Source organism: Chrysemys picta, chromosome 21, assembly GCF_011386835.1.
Source record: "Chrysemys picta bellii isolate R12L10 chromosome 21, ASM1138683v2, whole genome shotgun sequence".
Taxonomy (NCBI): domain Eukaryota; kingdom Metazoa; phylum Chordata; order Testudines; family Emydidae; genus Chrysemys; species Chrysemys picta.
In genome coordinates this window covers 1036349-1052729 of record NC_088811.1, presented here as the reverse complement: position 1 = coordinate 1052729, position 16381 = coordinate 1036349, and the positions used below count along the sequence as shown (strand labels likewise).

General features: G+C 42.7%; 1 protein-coding gene across 26 annotated transcripts in view; it reads left to right on the top strand.

The window, feature by feature from the left end:
• Window positions 1-16381, top strand: part of CAMTA1 (calmodulin binding transcription activator 1) — a 913810-nt gene that overhangs the window by 238906 nt on the left and 658523 nt on the right. For 24 of the 26 annotated variants that reach the window (XR_010594216.1, XR_010594211.1, XR_010594214.1 and 21 more), the window contains exon 3: window positions 4181-4248. The exons of the other annotated variants lie outside the window; for them this stretch is intronic. Coding sequence is in view for 19 of the 24 variants with exons in the window: in XM_065574895.1 (XP_065430967.1) it covers window positions 4181-4248 (68 nt within the window). In the remaining 5 variants the exon portion in view is untranslated. The remainder of the gene's footprint in view (window positions 1-4180; window positions 4249-16381) is intronic. 26 annotated transcript variants of the gene reach the window in all.

Here is a 16381-nt window from a genome sequence, read left to right as displayed (position 1 = left end):
TAGAATATCTCTGAAAAGACATCTGCAGCTTTTTCTGCAGCCTGACCTGAATTGAGTGGTTTGAGCCTTTACCGGTACGGTAGTTATACCCAGGATACAGCTCTGTGCTGAATTAAACAGTTTCTCATGCAGCGCAGCCTATCAATCAGCAAGCAGGGAGGCATTGACATAATTTATAACAAAAAGCTAAAATAAAAATGTTCTTGTGGCTGGTTGGGATTTGAATCCAAGCCGTGGAGATTAAATGATGCAAAGATAAAGTGTCTTTGCCTTCATGTTATTTTGCCTTGTTCATTCTAGCTCACTTTACACACCAGCCCTATCGGTTTCCCAGACACTATGAAGTATGTTTGAGCTGGGTTTGTTACTTGGGAAGGAGGCCAGTGCTAACAATCAGAGAATCCTGTGGGTTACTTTGAGGGGAGTGTGCCCTGCAATGTCAATATTAGGGACAGCTCTTGTCTGGGTGCTGCTGTTTTTCTCTTTGACTATTGATAGCACAAGTGACATGCTAAAAATGACAGCTGGACTTCCTTGCCCTGTTGCCAGTGCCCATGCTTCCATCTCACCAAGCTGAAATGGACGCCCGCTTTAAGCAACCAGTGGCTGCTGTAGAATGAGAGGCTCTGACTGGGATCCCATATAACAATACCTCATACAGATAGTGCTTTTGGTCCACATATCTCAAATTGTTCTTCAGAAACAGGCATGTGGTGGTGTTACTCCCAATTCACAGATGAAGAAAGACGACTTGCCCAAAGTGACACAGCAAGTCAGTTTTGGAGCTGGGAGCAGAACGCAGTTCTCCTGACCCTCAGTCCAGCAGCTACTCAGACTTATTCCTGAAGCTGTTCATGCATTGGGATGTGCAGTATCCTGCACTGCAAATCTGTTTGGGGAAACAGGTTTAATTTGTGTGAATAAGAAATATATTCTGAGGGTTGTGAGAGAGAGACGTGGCCTGAGTCCAGGACGCAAGTATCTCCTGGATTCTAAGCTTTGGTCTGTCCGGGGTGAGTCATGTAACCCTTCTGCACCACCCCAATCGGAAGATTGACCCTTAGGAGTTATATCTGGCCTATAAAGCTGTGCCGAGGGAGAGCACATTCATCAGAGCGAACCCCATTAGCCCCATTCCAACACCATGCCCTTTTCCCTTTCCTGTTTGAAATGTGCCTTGAAATGTGTAAATCATCTTAACATCTTCCCTGCTCAGTCACCTCACTAGCCCTTTCACTAGCCACCTCACTAGCCCTCTGCTAATCTGAGTCATTGCTGCTCTATAAACCCCCATTACAGTCCCAACCCAGACGGGGCTCCATGTTTGGTAGTCTCCGCACCTGCTGGTGGTTGGGCAGGAGCTCACAGCTGAGAGAGGTTGGATCCTCCCTCACACCCAGCCTCCCTGCCAGACATAGTTTCTCTCTTTTTTTGTGTCCTGCAGCATTTCAAACCCAAGCATGTGGGCTAGAATATTCTTCTTCTATTTTAAATGAATGCTAAGATTCTCTCTCATTCACATGATTCCAAGAGCTGGGGCTTTAAGAAACACACCAAAATATTGCAAGACTTGCTGTAAAATCATGAGTGTAGCCAACAATGGTCCTGTTTCTATTCTACGCATTGGGAATAACATTGCACACAATTCTATGCAAATTATAATTATTAAACAGTTCTAATACAAATAGTGTGGGGTAGAGGCTATAGACATGAGACACTGGGGAAGAAATGCCAAAGCAAAGCTGCTTTCATGCAGAACCTCCTGCGTTGGAGCAGTTTGTGTTTTTCTCTCTCAAGTTCTTGGAAATTTTTACAACGGTAATGTGGGATGTGCTGGTTCCCAACAGACCTTGAATGGTCTCTTGAAATATGTGTTAACTACTTATGCTAAACAATCTGTTCCACCTTGTATTTTGCTGTGATACCCTGAGTACCTTTCCCAGGCCTGAAGAAGAGCTCTGGGTAGCTTGAAAGACTGTCTCTTTCACCAACAGAAGTTGGTCCAATAAAAGATATTACCTCACCCATCTTGTCTGTCTGTAGGAGTCTAGACGGTCTTAGATATTCAGACATAATTTTGACATATGCCCAGAGGCAGAGTGCTACAGCCAGTATGTGGGAAATGGGAGTTCTGCCATCTTCTACTTTTAGCTCAGGAGCAATCACCGATTAGAGAGATTTGTACAAATCTAGTAGAGTGCTTGCCTCTTTAGGATGGAATTGTTCCACAGTGGCTGGATTGTTCTCTGGATGGTTTAATGACACTGATATATGAGGAGTTATACTATCTGTTGAGGGTGGCAGTGATGGGCAGGCACTGGAATGTGCATCCTGGTGTGGTGTGCTTAGGGTGGGACGTGCTCTGTCTGGGTGAAAGCCAAATGAACGGGACTTCTGCAGTCTCTTCTGCTGGAGTAATACTTGCTGAGGAGAGGCTTTTGTACTGGGTTAGAGCATGACAGGCTCTTTCTGGAGGGTTGTCTGGCCACATGCAGGTCCCCGTAATGAGTCTACACACGCAGCAGTTCTAATGTTCACTCTAGTATTGCTACTGCCAGTACGCTACAGTTGTAAATAATGAAGGATGAAGTGTTGCCCAGCATATTCCCTCACAGAATGCTTCATTCCTTGCTTTAGTCTGTAGCATCCTCTGAGCTGAGGCTGTGAACCTGCTCCCTCTAAAGGGCTGCCCAGAAACACTTCTTCCCCTCCTCAATCATCTTAATATCTTCCCTGCTCAGTCACCTGACCAATGGCAAGAACAGCCTGCATTTTGTGAGCAACAGATTTAAAAATAATAAAAGGAGATTTTACACATCGCATAATCAACCTGTTGAACTCTGTCACAGGATATAGAATTCAAGAGTTAAGCAAGATTCTAAAAAGGATTAAATACTTATAAGACAATGAGATGATCCAAAATTGTATCAGGCGTACTAAGATAAAACCTATTTCCAAGACGTAAACCATCTACTAACAGACAAGGTTATGAAGAAACGTCTTCTACAGGCAGGATATTGCATAATTGTCCACTAGGGGGTTTCTTACACCTTCCGCTGCATTGATGGACCCTGGTCTGATCCAATACGGCAATTCCTATGTTCTGACAAACCAGGAGAGGAATGGTCTGGTACGTCACATCTGAAGGTGGGGAGTGACTAATCCAGGGCTATGTGGAGATGCTGTGAGCTCAGTCTAGTGTCTTCCTCTCCATACAATGCACGTGTGCATAACTCCAACTCTGGTGCGGTGCTTTGCGTCTTCTAATTGAAAACTGATCATCATTCCTATTCAGCAGCTTTTTATCAGGCTTAAGGAAGTTGATTTGGTGTTTTGTAGTAATTTGAAGTTTATGAAACACATATACCAGCACCATCTTAATTTAACTTACAGACTCTGCCAATTTCCTGTGAGCAAATCAGTTCTCATCTGGAAGTAATGGGCCGTATCATGCCTGCAAGTGGGAGCAATGACTTATGGTGATGTCACCCACTGGCTTTTCATGGAAATTATTAATAAATCCATAATTCTATCTGCAGTGATGTTGTGTGTATAAATATTTAATTTACCTTCGGGTGCCCATGTTTTCACCATCGTGCCCTTAGCTTTCTGACTTAGCTCAGAGGAGCTGCACAGTAGATGAAGTTATCAGAGCTTTCTCTGTGTAGGGAAAGGTTAATGTATTTCTCCTTTTTCCTTTTAATCTTTACACAGTTTGGCTTTGGGGGCTTGGGTCTTAGAATCCAAGCTGGCAAAATATAACTTCTCCTGCCTGGATGAAAGACTTAAAAGATGGCTCTGTCTCTGGCAGAGGCCTTCCTAACAGAGAAGGTTGTGACTGTGACTAAGTGAAGACCTGTTGCCTGCTTCTGTTGTTAAATGAATGGTATTTGGGGTAGGAAGCCATTTCTCATGTTTTCTGTTTAAGGACTGAAATATTTTGGTCCTCACTATAGACTTGCCCTTTCCAGCCAAAGGCTTTCATCATTATAGCATGCCAAGTGGTACACAGAAGACGTGTCAAACTGGATTTAAAGTCCAGGATTTAGCAGCAAAGGCGGGATCGAAAGTATCCTACTTCAGGGTGGAGCAGATTTAGAGAAGTTCTGTTCTGTGAAACTTTCAAGTCTCCAAAACTACTATGCAAGTTAATTCTTTTTTGCACATTTTTCTTTTTCAGGAAATTGCAGCTTATTTAATAACATTTGAAAAGCATGAAGAATGGCTAACGACTTCCCCTAAAACAAGGTAACATTGCTAATATTGCAGCTTGTGAAAATGTACATTGATTTATTTTCACTGATGACTTGACTTGCTAATCAATTCATTGGGCACAAAGTGAAAACTCCAAGTCATGCTTGATAGCTTGTGACACTGAAGTCTCATTAATTGACTTAATGAGTGTTTTATTGAATGAAATCAGATTGATTAAAAACAGACCACCTGCAATCTTGACAGGTAAAAGTTTTAACCTGATGATTTAACATTTAATTGTATCCTTTCAGATAAATGCATTTAAAAGGCTTTGTTGAGTGAAGGTTGTAGGCTATTTATCTTGACAATGCTCCCTACTGTCACTAATCTGTTAGCCAGAAACTAAAAAAAAAAAAAAAAAATTCCTTTTCACTTTTCCTGTTTAAAATGCAGACTCTAAGTTTGTTTGTATTTTGGCATGTTTCTTGTTGGGGTTAAGTGTCTGGCGGCAAGGAGATCCCAATAAGCCAAATTAACAGGCATGTTTGCAGTTTATTAAGCAGTAAATGTCATGTATTCTTCTAACTGCCATAAATGTTTAACTTCTGCAACCCGCTGGGAACTGAGACAATAAATTAAAGACTGCAGATGTTTTCCTGTGGTGGAATCCTGATGATCATTTTATTATGTTGAGACATGAAGTTACACTACTTGCGACTGAAAACAAGAAAAGGAACTTGTGCTTACAGAGAGTGTATAAAGTTCTGGGGTGTTATCTAAAACCACATTTTTAGTTTCTAAATTACAGCATCTTTCTCATTAACAATGAATGGAGCAAGGGTTTATTAGTCAAAAGAGGGTTAGCTCAGCAGGCATCTGAAGTTCTGTTTTTCTTGCTGTGTAGTTGGGAGAAACCCAGTGCATTTTCACACCTGTTCACAACTAGGCTGTTGGATCACTGGTGTGAGAACACATTTTTGGAGGAATAATGAACTATCAATGTTGTAGTTCAGGCAAGACCTGCCCCAAAATAATACAAGAAGCTCTAGTGCTTTTCCTGGGAGGAGGCCAGAGTAGCTGGAAGTGAGGCTTTCCTACTTCTGGCCTCTGCAGTTCAATGTGCTAACAACTGCCTGGAGAGCAGTCGGACAATGCTTAATGCAGACAAGAGGGTACTGTAAAGCCAGAGAGTACCTTTTCCATCTCCAATTGGGGATGTCCCCAAGAAATGCAAATGCAGAGCGAGGTACAGCAGACACAGCACAAGATGAATCTTTGATCATTTGTTGCTTGGTTTGGCATCATATTCCTTTGTAATTAGTAGGGGCAGAAATTATAGTAAGATACAAGAATGGTTATTGACCGTAACAAATAGTACAAATTAACTTGCTGAATGTTTAATAGCTCACAGCTGAGGGGAAGATTTAGACAAAGGAGGATGGTAGAAGAGCAGTTAAAGAAAAGAGAAGGGTGGCTTTCTTTGGGAAGTTAGAAAACAACTTCTGTTAAACTTAGGACATTCCCCACCCCCATTTCTCTAGCATTCAAGCTGCCTTAACATCCTCTTACATTATTAAACAAGTTCTTCATTAATAGTTATCAAAATGGGGTGTGCGTTAGGATTGAGAGGTGAGAGATTTCATATGTTATTGCTTTTACAGGTGATACACCCAGTTCCACCAGACTCAAATGTATTACTACAATGGTTGATAGTTCAGGTTCTTGCTTTCAAGGAACTTTAGGTGCACACTGTGATAGGATCCCTGGGGTGCAGCCTGGGACTGTGGGACCTCTGTGCTCTTAACTCTCCAGCCTGGGCTGTCTCTCACAATGCTTTGCTAGTGACAAGCAGCAAACCCCTCCAGGTGCTGTTACCACTCAGTACAACTGCATGTGGAGCCCCACACCCAGCTAGAGTGCATGAATGTTCCAAGAGCCACTCATGAATCACACAGAGAAAGGCACCAGCCAAACCCTACCAGCCTTGTACCTCAGGAATAAAATAATAATATACCGTCTTGCACTGCTCAAGACCCTTTCTTAAGCAATGCAAGTTTATTAATTGGTTCACCACTTCATCAATGGAAAGTGGATATACACCAGCCTAAACCTGAGTAAATTTACTAAGCAATTCATGGTAAAGATAAACAGTAAAACAAGTTTACTGATTACAAAGGATAGATTTTAAGTGATTATAAGTGAGGGGCAAAAAGTAGAATGGTTACCAAAATATAAGCACACAGTCTAAACTCTCAACCCTATTAGACTGGGCAACATCTAGATTAAGCAGTTTTTCTCACCCCACTGGATATTGAAGTTCATAGGACACATGTTTCACCTTTGAAACCTGGGCCAGTCTCCTCTGTTGGAGTCTTCAGTCTTCTGAGTGTCCTTGTTGCTTGCAGCATCGATGAGGGCAGGAGAAAAGGCCAAGCATGGGGCCACTGTATTCTGTTTTATACCCTCAGTCCATGTGCTTGGAGAACACAAGTCCAAGCACATCTGGTGGGTATTGCTGAGTCTCCAGGCTGGATTGAACAATTCCCCTGGTGTGACCTTGTGCAGGTGAGTCATTGCATTGTAGCTCCCTTGCTGGACAATGGCTGTTGATGGTTGGTTGACACCCGATTGGGCGTTGGTTACTTTCCTTGCTATTGTCTTTGGGGGAGCTAGTACCTGGGCACTTTCCAAACCCACAGCATATTTTAGTGACAACCAAACAACACAAATCTCATAACTTCATATGTATTAATGATACATATTTAGATGGAACAGTGGGTTTCAGCAGATCATAATCTTTTCCATGTTCCTTACATGGCATGCTTTAGTTGCAATATCACAATTATGAATGATGAATATGGGGGTTACAGGGTGCTCCCCTGGGGTGCAGAGTGTCACACACACCTCTCCAGCCTAGCTGGGGGTCTATATTTTATCACTAGTGACAGGCATCTCAATCTGCAGTCTCTGGGTGCTGTCACCTTTTTCTTGGGGCTGTGTAAACAGTTTGTGTCATTCCACCCATTGGCTTCAGATCAATAGGTAAAACGATTGCATTTGGAAAAGCTGTTTTCTGACCTAGGAGCTTGAGTTATAGAATTAATGCAAAAAGACGTCTCTTTATGCTTTGTCAACTCAGCCTGTTGAGTGGTCAGAAAGCATATTAAGCAGAGTCGGGATATATACAGCACCATTAAATACATCAGAAATATGCATGTGTTTGTAGAAATGTTTTTAAGACTTTAAGGGTTTGTTTAGTTTGCTAAAGGCAATGCATGAAAATAGCAATTTTCTTATTAATATTACAATATCCTGCTCCTGTGTATTTATACTTGAAAGCATAATGTCCCATGAGGAGGAAAGTTGCAACTGCTGTTCAAGGACCTTTTTAAATTAGTTGTTGAGTTCATTTTGAAATTTTTTTAATATTGAAATTAATTGGTGCAGTTAAATGCTGAGTTCATACAAACAGGCCTCTTGGTATTAAAGAATTAATGACATCGATCCAGCACTGAACCGGAACATTCCCCATTCTTCGTTTGCTGCTGCAGGTGCTGCTAATTTCATCTTAGAAATTAATAAAAATGAATTGCACAACTGACACTTAGAGTTTCTTAATAAAATGATACATAGTGTGAGCTGAGGAATCGCTATGGAAATGAATCGCTGTCGTCGGCGCTCATAGAGATGTTGGGTATGTAAGTTTCAGGAAGGGGTTGACCCTTGTCTGTGCTGCTTTCTGATGGTCTAACAACACAAATAGTCCTTATTGCATCCTAATTGTAAAGAGGGGCTTGGGAGCCGGCTGTTTGTGATTCAGTAATGGGGTGCTGTGACGAACTGGGACTGTTCTTACTGTGGTCTGTGAATGCTGACAGGGGAGTGTGGCTAGGATAGTCTGCATTGGGGGATGGGAGACGGCCCGAAGGAGAATACCTGAGCGTGTAACATGAGAACCCAGGAAGGGGTGGAGGCCAGGTGACACCTTGGCCCAGGAAACTGAACAAAGGCTGTGGGAGGGGTCGCTGAAGGCAGAGGGTTGGAAGCGGGCTGGAGAGATGGCTGGGAGGCAGAGATGGCTCTGACCTCCCAAAGCGGGGGGCTGGGATGCCCTGGGACCCCAAGCTGGACCTAACTGAAGGGGGCCCTGTTGTCTGTGCCTGCAACACCTGTCTTGGACTGTATTCCTGTCATCCAAATAAACCTTCTGCTTTACTGGCTGGCTGAGAGTCATGGTGAATCGCAGGAAGCCGGGGGTGCAGGGCCCTGAGTTCCCCAATACTCCGTGACAGGTGCTATAATGTTTCTTTAGTCGGAGACAACAGTCTGGTGGTAATAACTGTATAGGGAAAGGGGCTGGGAGTGACTCTTCTGCAAAAGTAGTTTTCTGTCCACAAAAAGTTGTCTGTTGGATATTTTCCCTATGAGAAGTGTGGAGTGCAGGTTCCAAACTGCAGGCTGAGTCATGTGTGCATCAAGAAGAGAGTAACTTGGTGTCCTCTGCAGGTCCTTGGCCATGATGTGTCATGTTCAGTGGTGTAACTGAAGGCTGGAGTTCAAGATCATAGGGTTAAGCCCTTGTGTGTTGAATATTGATGACAATATTTCATTACAATACAATAATGTCACATGACAAGAGCTAATTGCAAACTAATATTCATCCTGAAAGGTCAGTAATGGGATGTTGTGAATGGCAGAGATGAGACCCTTTGCAGAGTTGGCTTCAGCTAATGTTGTCTGTTCAGAAGGGAATGTGCAGAGGTAATTTGAAATATGCATGTGAATGACTTAGGAAGGTGCTGTGCCAGTTTGTCCTTTTCACGGGGTAGCACAGCTCTGCTGTCTGACACTAGAACGAAGGACGTGTTTATAATGGAAACCTAACGCTTCTTTCATGGCTGGGGCGATTGCTCTGGCTGAAATGTGTTGAATGAGGATTGGCCTGGGAAGAAATAATTCTACTGCACTAATATACAGGCTGGCCGAAGAGGGAGTGGCTCTGGGTTTCAGGCAGTATCTACATGCCTGGAATTTCAACATGGCTTAATATTTTCCATTTAATAATTCACTGAATTACCCTATAATAAGGGTATTAATAAATTAGAACAACTGAGTTCCCATGTTTACAAAGAAATGGTGCGCATGGATATCCTAATGTTTGTATACTATCTCTGTAATCTATGGGTAAGAAAGTGCCTTATGCACGTCTATTAACAGAATCATAATGACCGAAGAAGCAATGAGAAAACTTCCAAAGTGTCAGACACACCTGATTTTTTTTTTGAACGTATGAATCTATGAATTTCACAAATCTCCTAGTAAAGTGACTTTCTAGTGCTCAATAAAGATTAAATGTTGGACAGCACTGTACTTATTTGGTTTTGTAGAAAGAAGACTGTTATTTTTGCAAAATATGCTAATAAACATACTGGAGATTATTATAACTAATTAGTTAAAACTAAACAATGTATAAACATAAATTAACAAAGTACATTTGGTGATGTAGTAACCTTGATGTTTTCTTGTAATCATATTTGCTTGCTTACTTGTTAATTTGCCAACTAATCCACAATGGGTCTTCTAGTCATTAGTGAGAATTAATAAAGTTCGACAGTAATGTAGCACTAATAAAATCTTTGATGCTTCAAGATTTAAATGCAAATCATGGAAAATTACTAAACATTCCCATAGGAAATGGAATAAAATTATTTTCATTGTGAAAGGCACCCTGGTTTTCAGTGGCACAATGGATTTTCCAGACACAAACAATCTTGGTTTCTCCCTCAATACATTCTATAACTGCTGATTTTTTCATTTTCAAAGCACGTTAAAAACTTTAACCCTCATAACATCACCGGCTTCAAATCTCTCACGTCCCTGGTGATTGCCCTAGCTACTGGGCTATTGGTTGTTCTGGGGTGAGTCTCGGTTGTTGACCAGGGGTCCCATGCTTCGCCTGCGAAACCTTCCTAATGAAACCAGTAGCTCTTCCTGATTTGGCGCAAGAACTTGAACTTGGGTCTCCTACAGCCCAGGTAAGTGCCCCTACAACCAGATTATAAGAGTCAATCTCTCTCTCCCCCATGGCCCAATGACTATTTATACAAATCAGAACAGCTCCAATGGGGGGTAGGGAGATAGGGGGAAGGAATGGGGAAGAGTGTGTGTGTAAAAGACTGACTTTATAGCCTCGTGGTCTGGGTGCTCATGTGAGAGATCGAAGTTCAAGTCTTTGCTCTGTCTGATTTAGACCAGTGACTCGACTGTGCATCTGCCTGACCACTAGGCTGTTGACAGTTCTCAGACAGTCTCTTTCTCTCCCTGATTTTGACCACAAATTTCATCCTAACAAAACTTTCCTCAACCCAGAACTGATATGATTCCATAAAAAAAGTGTAGTTCAAAAGTTCCCAACCAGCTCTTAGTATTACCCTTGTTTCCAGCATGAGGAAACTGAGGCACAGAGCGGTTAAATGACTTACCACAGGCTCAAACCAATGGGACATTGGTAGAGTGGGGATTAGAATTGCAGGAGTTGCAGACCCATGCTCCGTGCACTGGAGTTAGCTGTTCAGTCCACTAGATCAGTTTCTCTATAAGGACTACAATTTGATTATTGAGAATTAAATAGTGTCTCTTCTTGCAAGTGATAAATATAGATTTTACCATCTACATCTGTGCTTTGATGCAGGGTTATTTATCTCTTTCATGCTACATTTTGTAGCATTATGTTAACCACTTTTTCTTTGCTTGATGATATTACTTATTTTATGTTTTTTATAATATAAAAATCAATTGAAGTGATTAAACAGAAAAAGGAGTCTGACCTAAGCTTACAAGAACAGGATTTTCAGAGTACAGGTATCTCCATTTGTCTTTATCTCAGACTTTTAAGTCCTAGATGTGGCCAGGCTTTGAAAAATGTGCATCAACTTTTCAGCACAACAATATAAAATACAGATTCCTCAAGAAACCTTAGCTCTGAGTCGCCTCCCTCTTGTGAATTAAGTGAAACTCTGAACAGCGGGTGTTAGTCAGCAGATCACTGGGCATGTTTGAATGGATTGTGGTCACATAAATTAGAAAAATCAAGTTATATCAAATTAGAGTTTCCTGACGGAACTAGCTGCCTGACAGGTGAGGACTGCTGAGAGGATGATTTCAGGTAGACCTGTTTTAACTGCCGGTAACATTTGTACTTAACACTGTCCTTAACTTGTAACACTAATTAATTTTTCAAAGACAATATGACCGATCCTGTGCTGATCCATGTGTTCAGATATGCTGTTAGGTACCTCCAGAACTCCGCATGGACAGTGGTCATGAATGAAACCTAGAGTATTTCTGCAAATTCAGGCCTAGGTGTTACAATGGGCTACAGAGATAAAACAGGTGATACAGAATGAAATTAGTCATTACAGCGCATCTAATACTGGGATCCTGCAAATGTCTTCCTAGTTTAACCAAATTAAGACCGCTTTAATTCTGAATGTGTGTGTCCACACAGGGTTTTAATGCAATGTGATGAATCCACTTTAGATTCTCACCTTTAATAAATTTGGATTAATTTTCCCGAGTGTCCCTGTGTAGAGAAGCCCTTCAATAAACACATTCCTCAAACATTTGGTGCAGAGAAGAGAATGGGAGTAAGAGTAATTGTAGAAAGAACAGGAGTACTTGTGGCACCTTAGAGACTGAGGTCTGGTCTATACTACCCGCCTGAATCGGCGGGTAGAAATCGACCTCTCGGGGATCGATTTATCGCGTCCCGTTGGGACGCGACAATCGATCCCCAAATCGGCGCTCTAACTCCACCAGCGGAGGTGGTAGTAAGCGCCGCCGACAAAAAGCGGCAGAAGTCGATTTTGCCGCCGTCCTCACAACGGGGTAAGTCGGCTGCAATACGTCGAATTCAGCTACGCTATTCACGTAGCTGAATTTGCGTATCTTAAATCGACTCCCCGCTGTAGTGTAGATGTACCCTAAGAGTGTGTGACACAGTCTCTCAGCATAGTCTGTGTGATATGTAGATTGTAATGGATTTTTTTACCTTTAGTCCTTTTGGTAAGATGTCCATCTGCTTGCATTTGGAAAGGAAGATGATGTCTGTCTGTATCTGTACGAGTGTTTTCATGAGGTTGATGGATTTCCACTCCATACGGCTAAATGCAGTGCCTTGCATAATGACAGGTTTCAGAGTAGCAGCCGTGTTAGTCTGTATCCGCAAAAAGAACAGGAGTACTTGTGGCACAAGTCTCTAAGGTGCCACAAGTACTCCTGTTCTTTTTGCGGATACAGACTAACACGGCTGCTACTCTGAAACCAGTAATTGTAGAAAAACTTACACCAACTACTCTGGGAATACAGCCACTCTTGACAATTATGGGTGATCTTTTTGTTGTGCTGCATTAGGGGCCTGCTGTGCAGTTAATACGGTCATATCCTGGTTACATAGTACAATGTTAGAGGATTTTGTTGGTATGTCTTGCAAATTCTTGTTATGACATAAAACCTACAATCATTGGTCAAGTCTCAAGCCTGCCTGAATGGCTCCATATTCCAATTCCAAGTGATTGCTTTGGCAGTCTGAGAATATGTCATTGTAGCAAAAGCTGAAAATTAATTTCAGAGCCAGTTTAAAAGATCTGGCAAAGTCTGCTTTTCAGTTACACAGTGTATGCTTGGCCATTTCACTTCTGCGGGAGTTGGGTTTCTTGCTGCCCCTCTAGCCCGTGAGAGAGAATGTATGATTTAAACAAGCAGGCTGCTGAAACTCCGCTAATGCCAAGTCTCATTGGAAGTGGCTGTGCTTTGAATATTTTTTCCCCCCTGAGTATTTAAAAAATAAACAATACAGAAAATTTGAAGCGTCAGTTATTGGTCATTGGGGGTAACATACAGAGTATAGGGGTATGTTGGTGTTTTGGGGCTGGGCAGCACACATAGTATATACAGACTGCTATGTCCCCAATGAGGGGTGGGTAACCGGTGGGCGGGATCAGGAAACAGTCGATAAGCGGTGAGGGTCTAACACCCATACGGGAAGTAGAGACAGTCATGGGTATAAGTAAGCGGGCTGGGTAATGGGGATGGGGTGACCCTCATGTGGCGGGATTCAGCTAGGTTTGGTGGGTTCAGGGATCAGGGGATAGGGTCCAGCGGGGGGGGGGGTGCACGAGGTCTCCCCGGCTCACTCTCGGTATTGGCGGTGGCCGGAGATGTGCTCGATGTAGATGTCCCGGGTCTACACAAACCTACTTTTCTTACTCATTGGCCACGCATGCCTTATCATTGCACCTTGGTGTGTTTGCTATGATCAAAGACATTGATCCGGAATTAAGAGGGGCATTCCTTCCTCTAGAAACAATCTGCCTCCTTGAAAAGCCTCTTTGTGTCTCTCTAGATATTTAAATTCCTAGCATGCAGAAGCATAATGACTGAAGGCTAGAAAGGAGGGGTCTTCGAACCCCAGCCTATTCTTCCTGAATTAAAGGCACTTCCTTTTGCTAGCTCTGCTGACTGTCATGTTGAGGATTTCCCTTGCGGAGACTCTGGTAATCCTGAAGGAAATGGCTGTAGTGGGATTTGCATTCTTGTGTAGTTCTTTCAGCGCCTCACAGTCCTGTTCCTGAGTGGAGATTTCACTCATTAGCTCCTAAATGTTGCTTCACCCCCTTGTCAGCAAGCCCAGAGAGCGCACAGTCACACAGCTGGATTGCAAAGAAATAGTAGACACCAAACTGCTTGACTGAGGCACAATTCCAGACAGACACGCCCTGATTTCTAAATCTAAGCACCTTTAGAAGATGTGAATGTCTCATATATGGACACTTAACATTGTAGGCACCTACAACAGTCAGTTACTTGCTGAATTACCGATGTAAACATCCCATTTGGGAGCTGAGTGTTCCATTAATGCCCTGCAAGTTGGAAAATTGCCTCCCCCCCATTTTTCTTTGCCCTCTTTGTGTGGCATCTCGCCATCCCAAGTCTTATTTTCATTACTACCACTTGAAAGACATTCTGATACTGGGATGTGACTGGGAGTGTGGTGGGCAGGGCAGGCTCAGAGATAATGCAAAACAATTGTGCTTTGGCTCTGGTACTCACAAAAATAGCTGTTTTTTTTTTTAAAGCATTTCCTTATAAATGGTTGGTGCTGTGGTGAGCTGTACTCTGCACTAATGAAAGTGGGGGGGGGGGGGGGAAAGGAAGGGGGAAATCCCAGTTGGAGATTCTCAGCCCAGGAAGGTGGCGTCTGGCATTTCTAGGCAGTGAGACTTGGCAGTGATTAATATTTCTGAAACTAAAAATGTTCAGTTACAATGTACTCATACAAATCAATAGCAATTTACATACAGTGTCGCTATCTATTTGTGGTAATTTAGTTTTACTTCTGCTACCTGCTGGTTTATTTTTAGCATTTTAATTTCCCTCTGCTGGGTTAGGAAAACAAGCATAGCTTTTCATTTAATAGACAAGGACAGTAGAGTGTGTAGTGTTTCCTATTGATAAATTCTGACCTCATAAATCAAAAAGTTTGCAAAACTCAGTTCATAACAAATAAATACATTAAATAAGGCCTGGTCTGGTTTGTAAAGTGTTGTTGGAAATGGAGAATGTGCATTTCTCACGTACATGCATGCGCACATGAACAATTTATAATTTCCGACTGTTCAGAAGTAGTTGAGGGCTGAATTTTTATTTCACACTTATATATAGTGCACAGAGCTGTACAGAGAACATGGAGCCATGATCCCTGCCCGTAAGTGTTTATAATCTAAAGGTGAAATTCCAGGGTTTCTGTGGGATTTAAGTGGTGCATAGGCCCCATGCCAGCCCTTTGAATTTTGCTTTACATGAAAGACCCAATGCAGGGAAATAGAACATTGGGAAAGGGAGTCTTATGCAAAATGTCATTTTTGGAGGGAAAGCAGGAAGGAGAGAGCTTTTGGGAGGTTTATGAAGGAGGTTATGGAGGAAATGTGCCATTGAGGATCAGTGAGGATATTCAGGCATCAGGAACTGCATGAGAAGAGGCCTGAAAATGAGGGATACAGTAGGGAACTGGAATAAAAGGGGCTCAGGGCCTGAGTGAGAGATGGTCTTTAAGGTGAATAATTGCCATACCAACTGGATGAGCTGTCCCTGAGATACAGCACTGTCCACAATCTACCAAAGGAACAAAATCCCTGATCTGTGTGTGTCTGTGTTTCACACTGCATGGGTTGCAGTTAGACAAGGTCACATGGTGGGGGGGCTAGCACTGTTACAAGTGGCTTTGCATTTTGGTTGGGGGATGACCTCTTAAGGAGTTGACTGGGCCAGAGAGATTGGGTTTTGCAATGCTTATTGGGGTTTGAAGGAATTGTGTTACTGTTGATCTGTGAGCTAATTTGATGTGATCCAGTTTTCAAGAGAATTCAAGCCAAAGCCCTAATCAAATTCTCAGCCAGGAAGTGGGAAAATAAATAGCACTTCTTCTTCCTGCGTTATTCAGATGGGAGTCTCAGGCTATGTCTACACTACGCAGCTTTTAGCAAAACCGTCGTGTTGCTACAGCCGTGCCGCTAAAAGTCACGCAATGTAGTTGCTGTTTGTTATCTCTCCTGCCGACAAACTTCCACCCCCAATGAGTCGAGTTAGCTTTGTTGGCAGGAAAGCGCTCCTGCCGACAAAGCGCTGTTCACACCGGCGCGTGTTGTTGGCAAAACTTTTGTCTTTCGGGAGTGTGTGGTGTGTGTGTGTGGGGGGGGGGAGGGGTTTAATCTCTTTTGTTGTTCAATTGTCAGTGTAGACAAAGCCTCGGAAGGGCCTAGTTTAACTCTGCGTTTCTCTGGTGACGCCAGTAGCCAAAGCAAGCCATAGGGATTGTGTATGACAGAGACTGGTTTGAAATCACTTTTCATGATTTAAAACACTTTAGAGTCATTGTTTCTCTCCTCCCCTCCCCCAGTTATTTTGCAGACTCTGGAGCTTTCAGGTTTGCTGTGAAATTCAATTCCATGTGTAGACTACGGGCTTGTGCCAAGGCTGAAGAGGAAGGTACTAGCCCCCGATAAGATTGAGAGGTAGCAGGGCAAGACAATGTCATAGTTTCCTTTTCAACAAAACTGCCTCTAGGCACAAACGCACAAAGCAATGTGAAATGGATTATTCCCCCCACGAGTGACGACACCATGGTGAA